The following is a 21,786-nucleotide window of genomic DNA, read 5'->3' as shown; positions in this document are numbered from 1 at the left end:
GATAATAAGATAGTTATCATAATTGTAATAAAATGATGATGGGTATCCGTAATTTGAGAAAAAATTGAAATTTGTTTTTCAATTAGAATGATGTAATTGTATATTAAAACATAGTTTTTAATTTCAAACAACTTTTTATAATAGCATTCTTTTGATATTCTGGAATATAAAGCTACTTTACTCTTTAACGAAATTCATATTTTTGACATAACTCGTATAAAATTGATAGAATTTGATATCTGATGGTTGAGTTTTAGATTTTTGACTATTCAGAGCATTTCATGAAGAATAACTTTTTTTCGTAAAATTGATAATAAAAAAGTTTCCATGTGGTTCCTAGCTACGCAGACATACTGTATAAGAGCTTCTGTATAGGAATTTTCAATTTGTAATGCCATATTCGGATTCAGCATAATCAAAAACAAAATAGAAACATATTTAATTAAAGTAAAATGATGAATTCAACGATATTTTTAAAATTATTGATATAAAACAATTGTTATTGTTTAAACAATTAATAAACAATTAGCGGCCAAATCTGCGAGTAGAACTTTTTACTATAACATGTATATATAAACTAACAAAAAAGTTTTAGAAAAATATAATCTTGTTTGAATTTTTCCGAAACAATGCATGTTTTCGTTCTAATTGCACTCCCCTATTAGCATAAACAGCATAAACAAAAAGTTTCTTTTGAATGAGATATTTGAAATTAAAATTTGAACGAAGGATCATGAGAGGAATATTCGGTGGCATCTGTGAAAACGGTGTTGAGGGGATACAACTACGAGATATATCACAGATATAAACATATATTTGGTGGTAAAGACGTAGTATCTCTTATAAAAATAGGCCGACTAAGATGGGTAGGACATCTAGCAAGATCACAGCAGAACAACCCTCTTAGAAGAATCGTTTGTGGGAAGTAGAAATAGGGGTAGACCAAAACTCAGATGGAAGGATGGTGTAGATGAGGTTGGTAGAAAAATAGGCGCAGCAAACTGGCAACAGTTGGCAGTGGATAGAAGATAGAACTAACTGGCGTAATAGACTTAGGAAAGTCGAGGCTCTTTTATAGGGCTGTATCACCATTGATGATGATTTGAAAATAAAAATCACAATAAATTTTCTCTTTTTTTTTTCGCCCCTGTAACTTATTAAAATAAACACTGTAGAATTTGTCAGGGACTTTCGGCCCTCGGTGATAACGTAATATTTAATTACGCGTTTAAATTTTCCAAAAATATCTATTAGTTTTGTCAGGATTCGAAAAAAATGTATGCATTTAAAAAGCACTGGCCCAAAATCTTGTTCCTACGTTTCTAACTATTAATTTAATATCTAAAATGCATTACTTGCGATTGATTTTATTTTATATGACGATTTTATTTTGTCATATCTATAATAGATAATAGGTTCTTATATTTTTTAGTTCTTAGATAAGTTTTATAAATACAATTTAACTGGACTATATAACTCCGAAAAAGACTATGAAATTGTGACGAATACTTCAAAAATTTATTTAAATGTTTGTGGACCACTGGTACTCTCTCAGAGTAATAGTTGCTCTCGTAAGTATTATCTTTTTTTTCTATTTATGATCACCGAATAGTTTACAGGTTACATCTGTTACACCCTTTAATATCCAGTAGCCAATTTTTTTTAATTTTTACCTCGTTTAAACGCACCTTTTACGTCAAACTGACGTCACCAGTGGCGGATCCAGAATAGGTTGATTAAAATTACAAAATTAAAATAAACCTTTGTTGTTTAATGTTTTTATTAACGATATAAAAGTCTGTTTCCAATATGCGAAATTTCTTTTATTTGCTGACGATGTTAAGTTTTACTGCCACATTAGGAATCCACTCGACTGTTTAAGGCTTCAGTCCGATTTGAATCGGTTGAATGAATGGTGCAGCAACAATGACATGGTTCTCAACTCCTGCAAATGTTTTCACATTTCATTCACGCGTTCAAAAAGTCTTTCACTTACAAAATAGGTGATATAAATATCACAACAGTCACATCCATAAAAGATCTTGGAGTTACACTTGACTCTGGACTATCTTTCAATATTCATATAAGCAATATCATCTCAAAATCGCTTTAACTGTTAGGTTTTATTAAAAGATGCTCCCAAGACTTTAGGCAGTTGAGATCGTTTAAACTGTTGTACTGTGCAATGGTGAGGCCAATCGTGGAATATGCATCTTGCGTCTGGTCACCCGCCTATGAGACATACAACTGTAAGATTGAAAGGATCCAGCACCTATTCCTTAAGTTCGTCGCATTCAAAACAAACCGTAGAGACTGGAATTATATGGATCTTGAACTAGAACTTAACATTGACACCTTATCAAGCAGACGGAAAAAGAAGGACATGTACATGTTGTATAATATTATAAATTCAATTCACGACTGCCCTGAGCTCCTTGAGGAAGTAGGTTTACATATTCCATATTCCAGAATCACACGTTCAAGATCTACGTTTCAGTATTATTATTATCTACCTTATATTATTATCTACCCATCAGCAGAACTAACTTCACTGCAAATTCTTTCATCTCGAGGGTTTCTAGACAGGCAAATGCTTGCTCCAATTGTGTGGATTTCTTTGCGGATAGTTCGCGATTTTTAAAAACGCTAAAGGATTGCACCCTCTAGTTTTATGTTCTTGAATATTTTAAACTTGTGATTATATATCTTTACCTGTTATTTTTACTTTTTGACTTGCTTTATTGTCGTAGTGTTTATTGTATCTTATTGTATTTTACGTATATTTGTAATATTTTGTTAGTTCTTCGTATCTTCTGTAATGTTTTATTGTAATGAGCTTTGCTCGTAAATGTATATAAATAAATAAATAAATAAATAAAATAAATATCTAACAAGATGACTCCAATAAGAGTCGAAAATCGTCGATTCAGAGTGGTGGACTGCGCTCCGTATTCTAAGTGAAAAATAAGATTGTTTTGCCTTCGCATTGCAACTGAACAAAAATGGAATTTTTATTTTATTTTTATATTGGTCTTTACTCCTTTGAGTAACTAGGTCCATTTTCTGTTGGAATTTACCAGCTGAACAGACGGGGTCGTGAATTGTAAGTTTTTGAATTCCCTCTTGTCTTCTTCGTTTCAGCATCCATCTGGTTTGCAAATTGTAGAAGCCATGGAGGTGTTACCAAGGAAATGGACCAAAAAGTTTTCATTTAAAAATCTTTTAACAATATTTTTAATATTTTTCAATGAGTTAAAATTATTGAGTTTGGCAATTGCTCTTGGTTTTGCGTGTCATTCAAATGCCTATAGGCATTTTGGACGCGTTTAATAGCTTTTTATTTTATTACTAAATATGCGCGAAATTTTTGACAAGCAATTTGACATTTAGTAAATCCGTACGGCACTGCGATTTTACAGCATTAAAATATATAAATGAAAGTGTGAACTATTCAGTGACCGCGACTGTACATCTTACTTGAGGATATCTACATGTAATCATTAGATATCATTCTATTTGTCAGAATTCTATTGGGACCGTGCAAGTTCGGAAAAGCGAGACTGGGGCCCGGATTACGTACACTCGATACGCATCGTATCCGCCATGTTTTACCGTAGCGCCTTATGGGAAAACATGGCGGATACGATTCGTATCGAGTGTTCGTAATCCGGGCCCTGGTTTCAACGCTCAGCAACATTTTTCGCACTTTTAATTATATTAGCCAATCATATTGGTCGTGGTTACTGGACAATTGTCAAGGCCATAGCCCAAAAAAATTATAAGAAGAAAAAGTAATATTAAGGTTATGTTATTAAAAGGTGAACAATAATCAATGAACTGTCAACACGGATGGAATGGCCCCGTCCCATTCAAATAGTAGGGAGTTTTTGTGCACACAAATACGTAAACGTAACGCATCTTTTTGACATATACGCTTGCGCATTAATGGTTGAACTCCCGTATCGCGATACGTATTACCTAAGGTTACGGGCTGGTACGTTAGGTTCATACGCATCCCTATCGAGCCGAAAGTCACCGAATGCACACGAGGATCTTGCCCGATTACCTACCAAATGAACATTTCATCAGCGTACTACCCGTTTATAAACATTTTAAGGTTATATTGGTTATTGGTTTACTCTATTTGAGTAAAATTATTCTGTGTTTGTAATTGGAAATTGGAACTTCATAATAGATTTAAAATTTTATTGTTTTTAAGTTGTCTATTAATAAAGCAAAATAAACAAATCTTGTATTAATTTAAGAAATACAGTGATCACCACAATTAATAACTAGATAAACAAATGACCTAGTTTCAGTAAAATTTTCAAATAAATATTACCACACTATTTACATTATACCTACTGGAATTCTGATGTAGGTATACAAACTAAAAAGTAGGTATAAACAAAAATAAAAAAATTTTAACCTAAGGAAAAATAATATTTTTATATTTAAATAGAAGCAATTAAAACCATACAATTTCATCATTCATTTATCTTTTTTTACATTTGTATATTAATTGTATATTGTGTGAACATTGTTTTATTTTTTTAAATGTCAACGGAATTTAAAAATGACTACGATTTGCTTTACGTTACGTTAAGGCAGTTACAAAAACTACCTATTTTAACATTCATCCTCTACGACACGTTAGTTGCTTTACGTATACGGAGATGCGTACGTTACGTAGCAACAAAAACTCCCTAGTGAAGCGAGATTGCCACCAATATACAAGAGAGAGGTCCTAGAGAGAGACAGAGAATGGGCAGGAAAATTTGACAGGCCATGTAATTTGAGTTGCCTATATAAACTTAAATCGGGGAAATGGACCTCATATTTTTTTAACTTGGTATATATTATTTAACTAGGGCTGATAGGCAGTGTTTAAAAATTAAGTTAAGTTAATAAAGTTAAAAAAATATGAGGTCCATTTCCCTGATTTAAGTTGATATAGGCAACTCAAATTACACGGCCTGTCAAATTTTCCTGCCCATTCTCTGTCTCTCTCTAGGACCTCTCTCTTGTATCGTGGTCGCGCATTAATTTTCTTCGTGCCTATTCCAGCCGTGTTGACAGTTCATTGACAATAATTGTATGTAGTAAATAAAATTACATTATTAAAATAAACTACTACAAGCAAAATACAATTAATTAAATTTACTTTTATATAAAATTGTATATCATATTAATATTGTGGAGCAACATATACTTTTTCTTCTTCATTGACAGTAGGCATGAGATATACGTCAATTTGACAATTTCAATTGACAATGAATTATTTAAGAAAGTTGCAAGATTTCTCCGCTATTCGCGCACGATCGTTTCTCGTATCCCCTACAAGTACTTGCACACGGCGAATAGTTATTAGTTTAAACAGGAGGCTTAGCCAATATATGGGACTCTTGTTTTGAAGCCTTTTTATATTGTAAACTGGAATATTGGACTTAATACGATTTCTAAAAGTTAATACTTTGCAGGAACTTATTCACAAGTATGCCAGTCTAGCAATGGAGACTGGAAAAGTAAAGGTAGACTTTATACAGAACCAGTGGTGGGAAAGGATGATAAGCATGATGATGTTATTATTATGAAATTTATTAGTAAGTATTACAATTTTTTTACTTCCTCGTATTTTATCGTATTTCCTCCAATTTTTTCTGACACCTTCCTTTTTTCTGGCACCCTCCAACTTCTTCTGACACCCTCCAATTTTTTCTTACTCAAATTTTTTCTAATTTTTTATAATAATTACTGACTCCCTCTAATTTATTTTTGTTATAATATATAAATATAGATTTCAAAACCGCGTGGCACTTGCGACAGAAGTGACTACCTACTTTTTATATCGCGTTATAAAGCATATATGTGGGTTAATGCAATTTCATGTCTGCTTATTACTGAAGTATAGCCGTGCTATCATCTTATCTTTAACAAAACCAGCTTCGTACGACCTTTCCTTAGATATCAGTTTAGCTGATTTTGTCTGCAGATATATTGTTATGCTCTATATTTTCTCTCAGTTATGAGATTGATCAGTATCTTATCAATTCAATTAATTGCTACTCATGGAAACAAAACCAAAATTTAATAAATATTTCCAATAAAAAAATGTCTTCAGGGCTAATTGATATATCTCCCAAAATATTTATAATGGAAATATTTAGTTCATAATAGATGCCGACAAAAACAATTATTTCCCTTTCTGTTTGTGTTTGCCGACGAAAGCAATTATTTCGGAGAACTTTTTACTAATTACAATTTTCGTGGACCCACAAACAGAAATGATGTTTTTTGCCGATACTCCTCAAAAAATCAATTTTTTCGCTAACACTCTATTAGGGATTATAATTTTCACAATCATATAATCGAAAATAATATTTTTTTCGCGGCGTTCATTGAAAGTTCTATTCTTAACGGCATTTTTCGGAGTTATACTTTTCGTAGGCGGCGGCGAAATATGCTCACAATCATATAAATTTTATAAATATTATTTATTCATATACTATACCATAAATATAAGATTCAAAATGTATGCTAAAACTTTGTTCTCTCGTAAAAATATTTTATCTACTGAAAATGATCTGTAATTCTACTATCTCCTTTTCTTTTAACAAAATTTTATTTAAATGTTTTGGTGGAATGTTCTTATTATTATAAAAAAAATTAATTTTCACCTTTAAATAGATTACTTATGTCCTCTGAATTTATGAATGAGTAAATTAAGCTGTAAAACTGTTAAATTGACAAAAAACAAATATGGTACGTAATATCAAACAACTCTCTCTTTTCACAAATAATCTGACTAACCTTATCTATATTCTTAACTTCTTCTCATGGATTGTGTTGTCTTCGTTTCTCCCACACGTGCTCCTCGGATGCTGCAACTGTTCTTCTTGTCCAAACTGTTTCCCAAACAAAACAGCACTCGCTTGAAATCTCTCCTCAATTTAGTCTCTGACTCGATACAAAGAATGTTAATCTTTATAATTCCAAGATTTTTTTCTCTCAGCTCGATATCTTGTGCAAAATTTATACAAACCGGCTACTCGTTCCAGACAGACAACTGGAATCTATTCGGACACGAGGAGATTTTACTTCTCGACTCGATCACGATTTCGTCTCAACAGAAATCTGCTTACACGGTCACCAAATTAACCACTTTACACAAATTCACTACTTTCCAAACTCGACTGGTCTCCTCAGATCTTGATTACACAGTACGTCTTTTTTCCTCATCAAACTCAGACTCAAACATTCTATTATCCCATTCTCAACTCAAGCATTCTCCCAACATTACCTCCCTACTTTCATTTCTTAAGAACAAAAAATAGTGTTCTATACAAGTTTTCTGTCTTGTCAAATTTCCAGGAGATATTAAAATTAACTTCTTTCTTATATCCTAGAAAAAAACCTTCTATTCTAAAACTAAACAAATCTGTTTACCGTCGTTGCTTTTGAGGAAACCATTTAGAAACGTCCTATTGTTCACTCCAACCGCGAATACATCCACTTTCTAAAACCGATCGTAATTTAGTTCCATTGTTTTGAATTGTTAAGTCCGTTCGTAGAATCTTTATCACTACACTTTTCCTCTTTACCACGAAACACTGCTTACGACTAATTATATTATTTACAAATTTTGGCTATATACAGGGCGATGAAAATTTATGATCTTGTGGTCTTGGATATAAAATGAATTTTCTAAATTTTCGCCATAAAAATTATATAACAATATGTATGAGGAATTTCTTTTGTGGGATTGGGTATCTCAAGCATTAAATCACATTATTGGTAAATCGTTGGTATATAGGGATATTAAACTGTCCTTTATGGTAGGTACATGTACAGCTGGTTCCTAAAAAAACTGATACGACTCTTAGTAAGATTTGATCATTTTGAGCAGTGTATGATTGGTCTGACATTATATTATATTTATTAAGACATACAAATAATAAAATAAACAAACAAACAGCCATTTTTTGAGGTTGAAGTTATCTGACAAATTTTAAGATTTGGCAGTGACAGTGACAGTATGTAAATAATAAGTATTTATCCTTCAAAATATAATAAATTAAATATAATTAAACTCATATTCATTATAGTCTAAGAGCTAGTGAACCTTTTGACTAACGGTCGTCCTGTAAGGCTAAAAATTTGTAGAGTGATAATTCATAGCACACCAAAGCTAAAAACCATGACCTGGCAGGCCTCAGTGGTGCACGTGTATCTACCAGGTGAATCGAAAAGTGCAAATTTAGGGGGTAAAATAAACTTTCTCCTGTAAGGTTTAAATTTAAGTATGTGTTTGAGTAAGTCATTTAGAAGAAATGTGTACAATGACAGGCGATTCTGAAGAGCATAAGACCTTGCCAGGCGAGGGGAAAGATTAGGGGTTTTTCCTAAAATTATTCTTTTTGCATCGAACAAATTTTTTTTAGGCTTTTTGAATCATTCCAAACAGAAAAGGTCCTTAGTTATTTTTCTCTTAAGTTAATAGTTTTTGTTAATATAAGCGATTGAAAATTTTGAAAATTGCGAAATCGGCCATTTTTAACCCAAATCGGACATTTATCTAAAAATTTCAATATTGGCAAGGTACGCAGATATTCCTTAAACATTGATTGATGAAATCCCGAAGAGTTTTTTCAATAAAATATCGAAAACTGCTTTGTTTTTTTAATTGCTAATCAAGCGGGCGCTACACTGTAGTATAATTGAGGACGTTTGAGCTTGCATAAATTCATTATCTCGAGAATTTGAAGAGAAATCCTCAGACACGTCGATTTTTATTTTTGAATTAGGACTTTTTGGTATATATATAATACTAGTGACGTCATCCATCTGGGCGTGATGACGTAATCGATTATTTTTTTAAATAAGAGTAGGGGTTGTGTGATAGCTCATTCGAAAGGTTATTTAATTCTCTATTCAGTAATATAAACATTAACATAATTATTTATACAGGGTGTACAAAAAAAATTTTTCTTCTATTTGTCAAATTTAATCAAAGTTAATTTAATAAAAAAAAATTTTTTGTACACCCTGTATAAATAATTATGTTATTGTTTATATTAGTGAATAGAGAATTAAATAACCTTTCAAATGAGCTATCACACAACCCCTACTCTCATTTAAAAAAATCATCGATTACGTCATCACGCTCAGATGGATGACGTCACTAGTATTATATATATGCCAAAAAGTCCTAATTTAAAAATAAAAATCGACCTGTCTGAAGATTGCTCTTGAAATTTGCCAATTCTCGAGATAATGAATTTATGCCAACTCAAACGTCCTCACTTATACTACAGTGAAGCGTCCGCTTGATTAGCAATTAAAAAACAAAGGGGTTTCCGATATTGTATTGCAAAAAACTCTTTGGGATTTCATCAATCAATGTTTAAAGAATATCTACCTACCTTGGCAACTTTGAGATTTTTAGATAAATATCCGATTTGGGGTTAAAAATGGTCGATTTCGCAATTTTCAAAATTTTCAATCGCTTATATAACAAAAACTATTAACTTAAGAGAAAAATCACCAAAGACCTTTTCTGTTTGGAATGATTCAAAAAACTTAAAAAAAATTTGTTCGATGCAAAAAAAATAAATTTAGGAAAAACCCCTAATCTTTCCCCTCGCCTGGCAAGGTCTTATGCTCTTCAGAATCGCCTGTCATTTTACACATTTCTTTTAAATGACTTACTCAAACACATACTTAAATTTAAACCTTACAGGAGAAAGTTTATTTTACCCCCTAAATTTGCACTTTTCGATTCACCTGGTAGATACACGTGCACCGCTGAGGCCTGCCAGGTCATGGTTTTTAGCTTTGGTGTGCTATGAATTATCACTCTACAAATTTCTAGCCTTACAGGACGACCGTTAGTCAAAAGGTTCACTAGCTCTTAGACTATTATATCACACCTCATCAAAAGCTTTTTACAAGAACATAGTCAGCGGTTTTGACATGGCTTAGAGCGAGACTACATCAAGATCCCCTATAAATAAATCGTACTGGTAATTGCCTTGCAGCGAGACCAAAAACAAAAAGAAGAAGAAGAAGAAAGTACACTGCTCAATTTTCTACAAAATACGCTTTAAGAGTCGTATCAGTTTTTTCTGGAATTGGCCGATTTTGGCAGTTTGTTTAATCTAATGTGTTAAATAAATATAGAATTTATTCAGTAAAGTCGATTCGCTAATCTGAGACACAACTGTCTAGTGACGTTGGTAATTTATTTTTTGGGAAGTTAGGTTGCTAGACGTTACTGGAAATTACTACACAACCAAACATACCTGCTCATAGGCAATATGATAAATAGTAAACAGACATAAATAAAATAAACCTTACGCCAATCAATAATTGTTTATAAAAGGTATTATATTTAATTTTTTTCAATAATTATTTATTTACACCATTATAATGTATTGTATTTGTAGAAATAAATTCCACAAAAATTTATGAATTTAGTATACACTCCTACTATTTCCCATAATTTTTCTTTTTTTTTTTTAATGAAAGATTAAATTGATTTGAGCAATTAATAGTGTGAGGTAGGAATTTTTGTGTATATGTTTCCTATTCCGAATGTGTAAAAATGAATCTCGACTGAGCGAATTCAGTATATTTACATTTTCATTACATATTATCTTTAATTACAGTACAACCTGCCATATCCGGACCTGTCATATCCGGACCTCCCCATATCCGGACGGTTCTGCCGTCCGGATCTATCGAGAAAGGCTGTCCTGTTGTTGGACAACGCACCCTCTCATCACGACCTAAAAGAACTGAAAGAATGCGAAATAATGTATTATAGAATTTATAAAATAAGCGACGAAAGTTATTGACGGCGTTGATTACTGGAATGTATGAAGGAAAAAACGCTTCAGAGACTATAAAATAAGTGGTCACAGAAGTGTTCTTGATATCCGGATTTTTTCATATCAGGATCGGTCTGTCGCCACATTGATCCGGATATGGCAGGTTTTACTGTACTTAAATATTGTTGTTCTTGAGGACAATAATTCTAAGTTTGCCAACAACAACTCATTTCATGCGGATTCTTCCATTTACTTCCGCGTATTGGTTTTCTTCCCCGTTTTTCGAAGATTAAGCTAATTTTAAGAAATTGTTAAAGCATGTATAAATTTTTAGAATAGGATAACATGTATTTTATTTTAAGGTGGAGATGAGTGCAAGATAAATAAAGCTGTTAGTACATTTATGACAACAATATATTTTACGTGCTCGGAAAAGGAAGAAAACCCAACTTTTGTTCAGGATAACGGCTGTGAATTACAATTGAGTTGGAAGACACCGAAGGCATGTCCTGTAAATGTAAGTAAATGCCCTTGTTCTTCTTTTTGAAGTTATAATTCTTTAGGCGCACACCGACAGTATGGTATTAGTCGTTATACGGGCTCTGATTGGGTGTTGAAATGATCTGTCAATAATAAATAATTGTTCAATATGAAGGTAAACAAATGTATAATATATTAGTTTTATTGTTGTGAGAACAGAAACAAAAAAGTTTATAATTGTAGTGACATTTAAATAGTTTTTAAAAGCAACAGTTACGTAATAATTGTAAATGTATCATAGGTACCTACCTATTTGAACCTACCAAAATACATAGTATGTAATACTTTTATTTACATAATTTGATTACCATCAAAATTTCTATTAATGTTCACCTAATATATTGTTTTCTTACTCTATGTTTTGTTGTATTTTTTCAATTCTAAATCATTTCAATTCAAAATCAAAATAATTTAATTTAATTCAAAAATGTCAAAAGTTTAATCCGTTTAGTTAGTCGATCTTCGCACATAATGACACAGTGCCTCCGTGGCGAAGCGTTTAAGGCGAATGAACCCCAATATACCAACCGTGCTGATAGCTGGTTCGAATCCCAACAAAAACTTTTATTTTTTTTTATACATTTTATGATTGTAAGTATATTTATTATATAATTTTATTTTCAGAAAATACGTATTTAGTTAAAAAGTTTTCCGACAATTAATGTTCAGAAATCATTTGTGGCATTTTTAATGTGTTTGTGTGTGTTTTATTCTTTTATTATTTTAATTTTTGGCACTGTTTTAATAAAAATGTTTGAGAAGTAGTAAGTATAAATTAGTTTAATATTTAAATAAAATATAAATAAAAAGTATATTAATTTCGTTTAAATCATATAATAGAAGTATAACTTTTTACGTGCGTACAAAGTACACACACATTATTTTTCTCTTTATACGCGCTTCGGCTTCTTCCGATACTTCTACCAATTGGTGTTTATCTCTTGCTATTTTGATCACATGGGTCTCCTCCATTATGCTTATGTGGTTATTTCATTCTTTTTTCTATTTAGTGTCCATTCGTTTATACACTATACGTTACGTTTTCTTCCCAATCTTCACATTTCTTTTGATCTCTTAGCGTATTTATGGTAATTCTGCTCAGTAATCTCATCTCTGTCGTTTCCAGTAGTCTTTGTGTTGAGGTTGTGCCGAGTCTTGTTTCTGATGCATATGATTATTGGTCTTACACTGGCTCTATAAATTCTTGATTTCATCTCATTGTTAATATGTCGGTTTCGCCATATAGTGTTATTAAGGCATCCTGCTAGTCTATTTGCTTTTTGTAATTTCAAGAAATTTTATTTACATTACTTGTTCAATTTTGATGCCCTCAATTTCTATTTTACTTCTGATTGGTTCTTTGCCGATTGCTATTATTATAGTTTTCTGACGTGAGATCATCACATTGAATTTTTTTGCTCTTATGTTAAATATATGGACTAATCTTTACAGACTATCTTCATCTTGGGTTATCAATATGGCGTCTTCGCGTAACAGAGTATTTTTATTTCTTTGTTTCCGATTCTGTATCATCTACCTTTGTTGACGCTTTTGATAATTTCATCCATGATTAAATTAAAGAAGGTAGGGCTGAATGAATTCCCTGCCTTATTCTGTTGCCTATGTCTATAGGTTCTGTAAGTTGTTTTTCCATTTTGTTGTTTTGGTAGATGTTTTTAATAGTTTTTATGATATCTAGGGGAGCTTCTTTATTGTACAAAAGAGATGTTATATTATCCATATAGTAGGGATTAATGAATGAGCGGTACCAAGCCATGAGAACCACAATCATCTTAATAGCCCGGTGTATTAAATAGTGTGATGTATAATGCCTTTTAGGTCCAAACTAATTAAAACTCTCTTTCTTGGTTCAGATACATTATATTTACACTCAACTCCATCAATGACTAACTATAACAACGTGTTTACATATAACAGTAACGACCTAGTACAATAATTAAATGCTGAGTACAATAATCTTTCTCCACCGAGTTAATGTTTATATACACATTTAAATAATAACAAAACATGACAATTCAATGTTACTTGCGGTTATTGATACAAGAACAGATACTACATGGATTAATGACTTTGAATGAGTTTTAAACATATTTTGTACAGGGTGATATTATAATACCATACCTCCCCGTTTTGTTAAAATTACATATTTTTAAAATAAGATTGATTGTCTATCATCGCCGTTTTTTAAAAAAAAAAGAAAGTCCTAAGAAGAGAAGAAGAATATCTGAGTGTATATCCCTCTTTCCCTTTCACAGAGTGTTTATGATTACCTAATACTATTTTCAAAAATTAAATTTCCTAACTATCCTAACTAACTGTAACATGGTACATTTCAGATCAATCGATTTTTCCCTAAACATGTATATTCTTTTTCCTATTTTACACAAAAGTTCATATTTTCCCTATACTAAAACTGGTATTTTATAACCTATTACTAGTTCACGTACTTTCACGTCGTGTCTTTTCGTCCTTTTTTTTTCCGTTCACTAATTCACTTCATCAAAACAGTGTCCACAGTGAATGAAATTGATCCTAACTTTTAAATAGTCTTTTAGTGCCTATAAGCCGTAACTAATCTAATTGTAATAAAATCTCGACTTTAATACTTCCTAAGCTAAGCTAATATTACCTAAAACTCTATTAAATAGTATATAAAAAAAGAATTTAACGTTACTTTACTATTTCATCTTATTATTTCAGTCTTATTTTGATTTATTTATATACGCCTTACTAACTTTAAAATATTGTACCTATAATAAAAATGTAATCTCTCTAAAACTTTTAATATGTCTCTAAAAAACTTCTAATAACTCTCTTGTACCTATAATAAATATTTAATCTATCTAAGAACTTCACTTTTTGTGTCCCTTTGCTTACTATCTACTAACACTTATTGTAAGATATTGTCTATCCTTAATTCAAACACTTCCATTTTCCGCGAAAATTTAACCTGAATTCATTATCTACATTTAAAAATAAGTTATTTATAATTTACGTTACTTTAGAAAAAAAATTACAACTTTAATTCTTAGACAAAAATTCAATGATTAGCTACTTATTTGCTTAGTATCTTCTTAATTTTGCTTGTTTATTTTGGCATTTTTTATGTTTCTTCTTTCATTTTTCCCACATATTTTAATAAAATTATTTTTTTTTCTCTCTCTCTTCTTCTTGTCTGGTACTATAACTATATTTCTTCATTTTTCTCCACATAATAACACTTCTACAGTGTACATAATTCATCTTCATATAACAATCATTTGTCATTTAATCATCAATATATCATTTCATAATATAACATCATAATAATCACTTCCTTTACTTATCCCTCAATGCCTACGTTCGACTAATCAAAGTGGCTTTACTCGAGAGAAAAGTTCCAATTCTTCTACATATTCCATATAACAATCATAATACTCAATACTAGCCACGAAACCTCTACAATCTACCTTAACAGAAGCGGGTATAACATCGTTGGCTAGATCAAATTCTTTTACAAATTTCACAACCTCAATCCCTTGCTTTGAGGCCGTTGTTTATTCACGAATAATCATGAATAAAATAGGTACTCTCAGAACACAGAGTGGGTCTCTAATAAGCTTTCAAGCTTCTATAAATCATTTAGTACCTTCCCAATTTGACAAGAGCAGTGGGTTTCTTATTGTCTCAAGTTGTCTCATAATATTTAGCTTATACTATTGTTAGTTCTTCTTCTTATCTATATAGTTCTTCTCCAAATTCCTTATCTCGACGCATCAGGTCGGTTCGTTAAAAATAAATCTCTTGCTTATAGCAATGTTTATCGACGTATGTCATCACTAATCATTATTCATTAAAAAAATCATTTATATATCATTTATCACACAAAAAATTATTAATTCAGGTTCATATCATACAAAATTTAACACAAAATCGATTAAAATGTATCTATAGAATCAATAAATATCAATAATAAAAACAACTGGCTAATAAAAATTCAATAATAGTATACCTATTCGACAAAAATTCAATAAAAATTCAAAAATAGCATATGCAAAAGTTAGATAAAAATATTCAAAATAAGTTTATATCTCAAACTTCGATAGAAATTTTTGGAAAAAATTCGATATTCCATAAAATATTCAAAAATAACCGTACTAAAAATCGAAATCGGATAGAGATTTTTCAAATAAATTCAATAAAGATTCAAAATTCAATAAAAATTCAAGAATAGCATATATTATAAACTTCGATAAAGATATTCAATTCAAAAATCACTTCATCTTTCAAAATTCATAGATATTCTTAAAAAAAATCGATACTTCATAAATTATTCAAAAATCAGCAAAGATAAATATTCAATGTTCAATAATAATATAAAACGAGGGAAGCATTTTTAATAAAGATAGACATTCTTACTTACATTTTATTTCCACTTTGTCTTTGTTCACTGGGTTCTCTGCATTCTTCCTCTCCTGGTCTGTTTTCGCCGTCTATACTTCCAAGCTGGTGCCGCCATCTTTGTTCCTTACAGAAGATTCTCCACTAGTCTGCAGGATCAGCCATGTATTAAATAGTGTGATGTATAATGCCTTTTAGGTCCAAACTAATTAAAACTCTCTTTCTTGGTTCAGATACATTATATTTACACTCAACTCCATCAATGACTAACTATAACAACGTGTTTACATATAACAGTAACGACCTAGTACAATAATTAAATGCTGAGTACAATAATCTTTCTCCACCGAGTTAATGTTTATATACACATTTAAATAATAACAAAACATGACAATTCAATGTTACTTGCGGTTATTGATACAAGAACAGATACTACATGGATTAATGACTTTGAATGAGTTTTAAACATATTTTGTACAGGGTGATATTATAATACCATGCCGGGAGGTAGTGTCAAATTTAACCGGAGCATTTTAGCATAGCTGTTTTCTTTTTATTTAGTTAGGTGTTCCAAAGCTTATTAACAAATGATGTGTCAGGGCCAAAAACCGGGGATTTTAGCCAAGAAAAGGTAATATGTGAAACTTGATGGAAAAACGCTACAGCTTATATGTGAAATATTTATCTCCGTGACTTACGTGTATAATAGCCAAGAATACCTAGCTACTGGCTTTCACCCAGACGACTCGGGTTCAAATCCTGACCATGAAAATCTTTTTGTTTTTGAAATTGACATTTTGATTTGAAAAATAATTATTTTTTGATAATACCACGCTTTTATTATTTATACGACACTATAAAAAAGTGTGTCTTTTGTAGAATCGTAAACTTTGCATTTGATCATATTATATTCAGCTGCCGCTTTTTTCTTGCAATCTAAAATTATTCATAGATCAATGATTTATACTTTTTAATCTTTGCCAAACTACATAGTTCAAGAATATTTTTTTATTATTAACTAGCTAACCCGGCAAACTTCGTACCGAATTAGAACTAAAAAATAATGTTTAAAAGTTAAATATATACATAAAAATTACCAGAAAGCCAAAAAATACTCAAAAATATTGCGTGTATGTACTTTTTTTTTTCTAATAAAAAATATTGTTTTTGATCAACTATTTAGATGGGAAATAAGCCACAATTAAATTGAAAAAATAATTTTATTAACGTTTCGAAGCCCAAATCGGGTTTCGTTGTCAAAATAGAAAATACTACTAAATTAAACAAAGATGTTGTTGCTAAGTAAAAAATTCTTCTAATAATTTATTTAATCTGACTCATTTATATTGGCAATTCAGACGTATATTATACATTTTAAAGTTGAAGACTTTAAAATGATATCGCCAATATTTATGAGTTGCGTTCCTGGGACGACTTTACTAAAAGATAGTTCATTCGACTACATGAAATCAATCCCAACTCAAATATATCCGTCACAAAAAAATTATAGCATGTGATCTGTCTTTAAAAAGACAAACAAATGCAACGATGACAGTAAAATTCTCGCGTTAGAGATTCCATAGTAAATCATATTTTGACAACGAAACCCGATTTGGGATTCGAAACGTTAATAAAATTATTTTTTCAATTTAATTGTGGCTTATTTCCCGTCTAAATAGTTGATCATAAAAATGCCACAAGGAAATTGCCTCAGAACAATATTGTTTTTGTGGTGTCTGCGTAAATAATGATTACTTAGATTGGTCGTATTAACTTAAAAACCTTCCCGGGTTCATGTAGGTACAACAACTTTGCTTGAGTCATCATAATAATGATCAAATGCATAGTTTACGATTCGATAAGGGACATACAGACAAACATTCATTTTTATATATTATAGAGAACAAGAAAATATTTAGATTAATGAGGGGTTGGTGGTAGAAAAGTGAAAAATTAGGGTCCAAAAAAATAAAAAAGAACGTCGGGGGAACCCCTTTTTCACTTAGATTGGTCGTACTAACTAAGGAAGCTTTAGGGGATTATGTACAACTTTGTTTATTAAGGAGGTCAATCATAATAATATTATGATATTATCATATTATGATCAAATGCATAGTTTACGATTCTATAAAAGACATACAGACTTCTTTATATTAAACAAATGAAATAGAGAATGTGGAAAAATCCCCTTACGAATAACTCACACATCCACTATTTCTGGCTGGGAAAAATTTTTCGAATAGAATCAAAGATCCAAACACCAGTTCTTAGAAATGTGTTTCGCCCTCTTCAACCTCCGTGGGCTCATCGGTAAAGATGAGAGGTTGAATATCTTTAGACACATTCCATCAAATGTGGATCTTTTGATCACTGAGTGTGTTTCAAAGATCTACATCTTTTGTTTTTTCTTTATATTATGTAGTATAAATAATAAAAACGTGGTATTATCAAAAATAATTATTTTTCAAATCAAAATGTCAATTTTAAAAACAAAAAAGATTTTCAGGGCCAAGATTTGAACCCGAGTCGTCTGGATGAACGCCAGTAGCTAGGTATTCTTGGCTATTATACACGTAAGTCACGGAGATAAATATTTTGACATATAAGTTGTAGCGTTTTTCCATCAAGTTTCACATTTTACCTTTTCTTGGCTAAAATCCCCGGTTTTGGGCCAGCTGACACATCATTTGTTAATAAGCTTTGGAACACCTAACTAAATAAATAAAAAAGAATGTGTGTGTACTATGTACGCACGTAAGAAGATATTCTTCTATTATATAATAGGTAATTTAAACGAAGTAAATATACTTAAAAGGTTATTTGTATTTTATTTAAAAATCAAACTAACTTTCTTATCTACCACTTTCAAAAAATTTTTATTAAAACAACCAAAAATAAAAAAAATATGAATCGCGCGGGAATTGAACCCGCAACCTTACAATCTCAGTGCTAACGCATTTCTAACTACTCCATCGAGCCTCTAGAAATAGATATGTAAGTTTCGGATATAATTACACAACGCGGCACACGACATATAGTGTAAAGATGTTATGCTTACATAATATTTTATTAATCCAAAAACACAAGAATTATAATAAATAATACATTTCCTAAAACCACTAATATATTCTTTTAATGACTTATTTGCACGGTTACAGATACATACATACCTATCTTGAAAGATTAGCAATGAACTACATACTGTCAGTGTGCGCAGGCGCGCGGTAAATGTACAATTTTACCCTCAATCGATTCGCCGCTAAAGAAGAATATCTTCAAAAACAGCCATTGTAAAATGCTCCGGTTAAATTTGACACTACCTCCCGGGCTATTGGGACCGTGCAAGTTCGGCAAAGGGACACCTATTTCTACGCTCTGCAACTTTATTCGCACTTTTAATTATATTGGCCAATTATATTAGTCCTGGTTACTGGATAATTGTCAAGGCCATAGTCCAAAAAAATAAGAAGAAGAGAAAATAAGATTCAGGTTATGTTATTAAAACGTAAACAATTGTATGTAGTAAATAAAATTAGTTATTAAAATGCAGTACTGCAAGCAAAATACAATTAATTAAATTTACCTTTATATAATAATTGCATATCATATCAATATTGTGGATCAATATATAATATATTTTCTTCTTCAATAACAGTAGATATAAAATGTACGTCAATTTGACAATTTCAATTGACAATATGAATTATTTAAGAAAGTTGCAATATTTCTCCGCTATTCGCGCACGATCGTTTCTCAATTATTCCCTTCCAAGTACTTGCATACCGCGAATAAGGCAATGATATCAACTTACGCCGTTATTATTCAAAATTCAGAGTTCGCGCAATGATATGGAATTATTGTAATTTAGAGACCAATCTATTCATGCAAATTTTATTTCATTTGAGTGACATTTATTTTCTATAAGATGTGATGTGTTCTTTCTAACAAATTTCTAAAAAAAAAGCAAAAGTTTTGCTTTTAATAAAATGAAAATAATATTAAAAACAAAACTTTCTTGGGACCAATTCGCCGATAACACCTTCGTGGTTTCTAAATTTTGCAAACCAACAAATTGCCGAAGCAAATAAGGCTGAGGGAGATCTAAAAGTTGCATCTCACTTCTCGCCTGTCCAGCGCGGTAAACCTCCAACGAAAATTGGTCCCGCATACATATTATATTATATATTTATTTATTTCTAAACAATTTCAAATTTTAGAATACAGAAAACTGTTTAGCTAATGTTCATGTGAAGAGCCAAAATTTTGCATGTACACATACCAATAAATATGATCAATACAATCTCAGAAATCTGTTTAAACAAGGCGGTTATATAGTTAAAAATATTACGGAGGACGAAGATTATCTTTTAAATGTATGTGGTCCAGTTTTAAGCAGTGACGCACCCTGTAAACAGAACTCGATGGTTGCAATTCACAATTTACGTGAATATAACCTTAAGAAAAAGTAAGTACATAATCTTATATTTACCAAAAAAATAAGATATCTTTATAGCAAATATTAGAGAGATTTTGCACCTCTTAAAATAACCGCTGATTTTGGCTCCGCTATGGTTAACTTTATTGAGCATAACGATTACGCAACGTTAAAAAGCAGAGTTTTTGCAGCCTGTCAAGTAGGTTTTTCGTGTCATCATTATCGTTATCTAAACGTAACCTCACTTCACAACGTTATTGTAATTTTAAGCATATATTTGAACAGTTTTTGATATTTTAATTTATAGGTAATCAAAATTAGAATCTATGTAAATGTAATTTTACTGATTTTTTTACATTCTGGCAACAAAGCAATTTAACCATTACTATAACGATAACGATCAGCACTACTTTAAACCTCCGTAAATTACGGAATCCCTTATGTTTAATAACGATAACGGATCATATATTCGCTACTACGCAGACGTAGTATAACGATAACCATAACGGAATTGCAAAATAAGAGGTGCAAAATCTCTCTATTCTTGAGCATATAAAATAATAAAATTCACAAGGAAAGAAAATTTTTCCCATAGTTGGCTGTATACCATCAATCACAAAAATTGGAATAAATCCTTTGTAAAAGGTATAAAATTTTATTAAAATCCCTAAAGGGCTACATCAGAAAAAAACGTTTTCGATTTTATTACAAAATCATCATCAGTGTAAGACAGTCTAGTCTGGATGCTAGCTGAGCCACCAAAGAAATATCGGGGTAATAACCCTTTAAATATAAAATTTATGCTTTATAGATGCATATTTACATAAAATGCCTTGTGATGGGCAAATGGCAACAGGAATAATGCCCTAAGGTAAGGTATTTAACTTCCCAATATGTGGGATACAAAAAATTGAATTGTTTACATTTCGATGACTTTACGGCAACTCCAGTTGCCGTAAAGTCATTATGCATCTATAAAGCATAAATTTTATATTTAAAGGGTTATTACCCCGATATTTCTTTGGTGGCTCAGCTAGCATCCAGACTGTCTTACACTGATGATGATTTTGTAATAAAATCGAAAACGTTTTGTTCTGATGTAGCTTTTTAGGGATTTTAATAAAATTTTATACCTTTTACAAAGGATAAAATAATAGGTTGTTTCTAGCTAAGCGGACAATGAACAAAATGTGGTGTTGTAGATTTGTCATGGCACGTGTTCTTCTTCCTCTTTATAAGCAATTCTGCTTGTTCATTGGCGGATTTATGGAAGGTTGTCATTTTGCGCGGTCGGTCGATACTTCTTCTACCGATTGGTGATTTATCTCTTGCTATTTTGACCATACGTATCTCCCCGATTCTGCTTATGTGGTTATTCCATCCTTTTTTTTTTCTATTTAGTGCCCATTCGTTTATACACTATACCAGGGGTGGGCAAAGTGCGGCCCTTTAGTCATTTTTTTGCGGCCCGCGGAAAAATGTGAATTATTTTGATTTAAAGATTTTTTTAATCATTATTAATAATAATATAATAAGTTAACATTAATAATTAAATATAGATAACTCAGTTATTAATTAACA

The 21,786-nt window shown here is 31.1% G+C and overlaps 1 protein-coding gene across 1 annotated transcript in view; it reads left to right on the top strand.

Annotated features, from left to right (window-relative positions):
* The window catches only part of LOC126887472 (cation-independent mannose-6-phosphate receptor-like), a 114,799-nt gene that overhangs the window by 42,547 nt on the left and 50,466 nt on the right, over positions 1-21,786 (top strand). Inside the window, exons 6-9 of the mRNA XM_050655022.1 lie at positions 1,433-1,571; positions 5,481-5,603; positions 11,192-11,346; positions 19,988-20,235. Of these exons, the coding sequence (XP_050510979.1) occupies positions 1,433-1,571; positions 5,481-5,603; positions 11,192-11,346; positions 19,988-20,235 (665 nt within the window). The remainder of the gene's footprint in view (positions 1-1,432; positions 1,572-5,480; positions 5,604-11,191; positions 11,347-19,987; positions 20,236-21,786) is intronic.

Source organism: Diabrotica virgifera, chromosome 6 (genome assembly GCF_917563875.1).
Source record: "Diabrotica virgifera virgifera chromosome 6, PGI_DIABVI_V3a".
NCBI classification, from domain to species: Eukaryota; Metazoa; Arthropoda; class Insecta; order Coleoptera; family Chrysomelidae; genus Diabrotica; species Diabrotica virgifera.
Note: the sequence above shows the minus strand (reverse complement) of the source record. Positions and strands in the feature narration are given on the sequence as shown.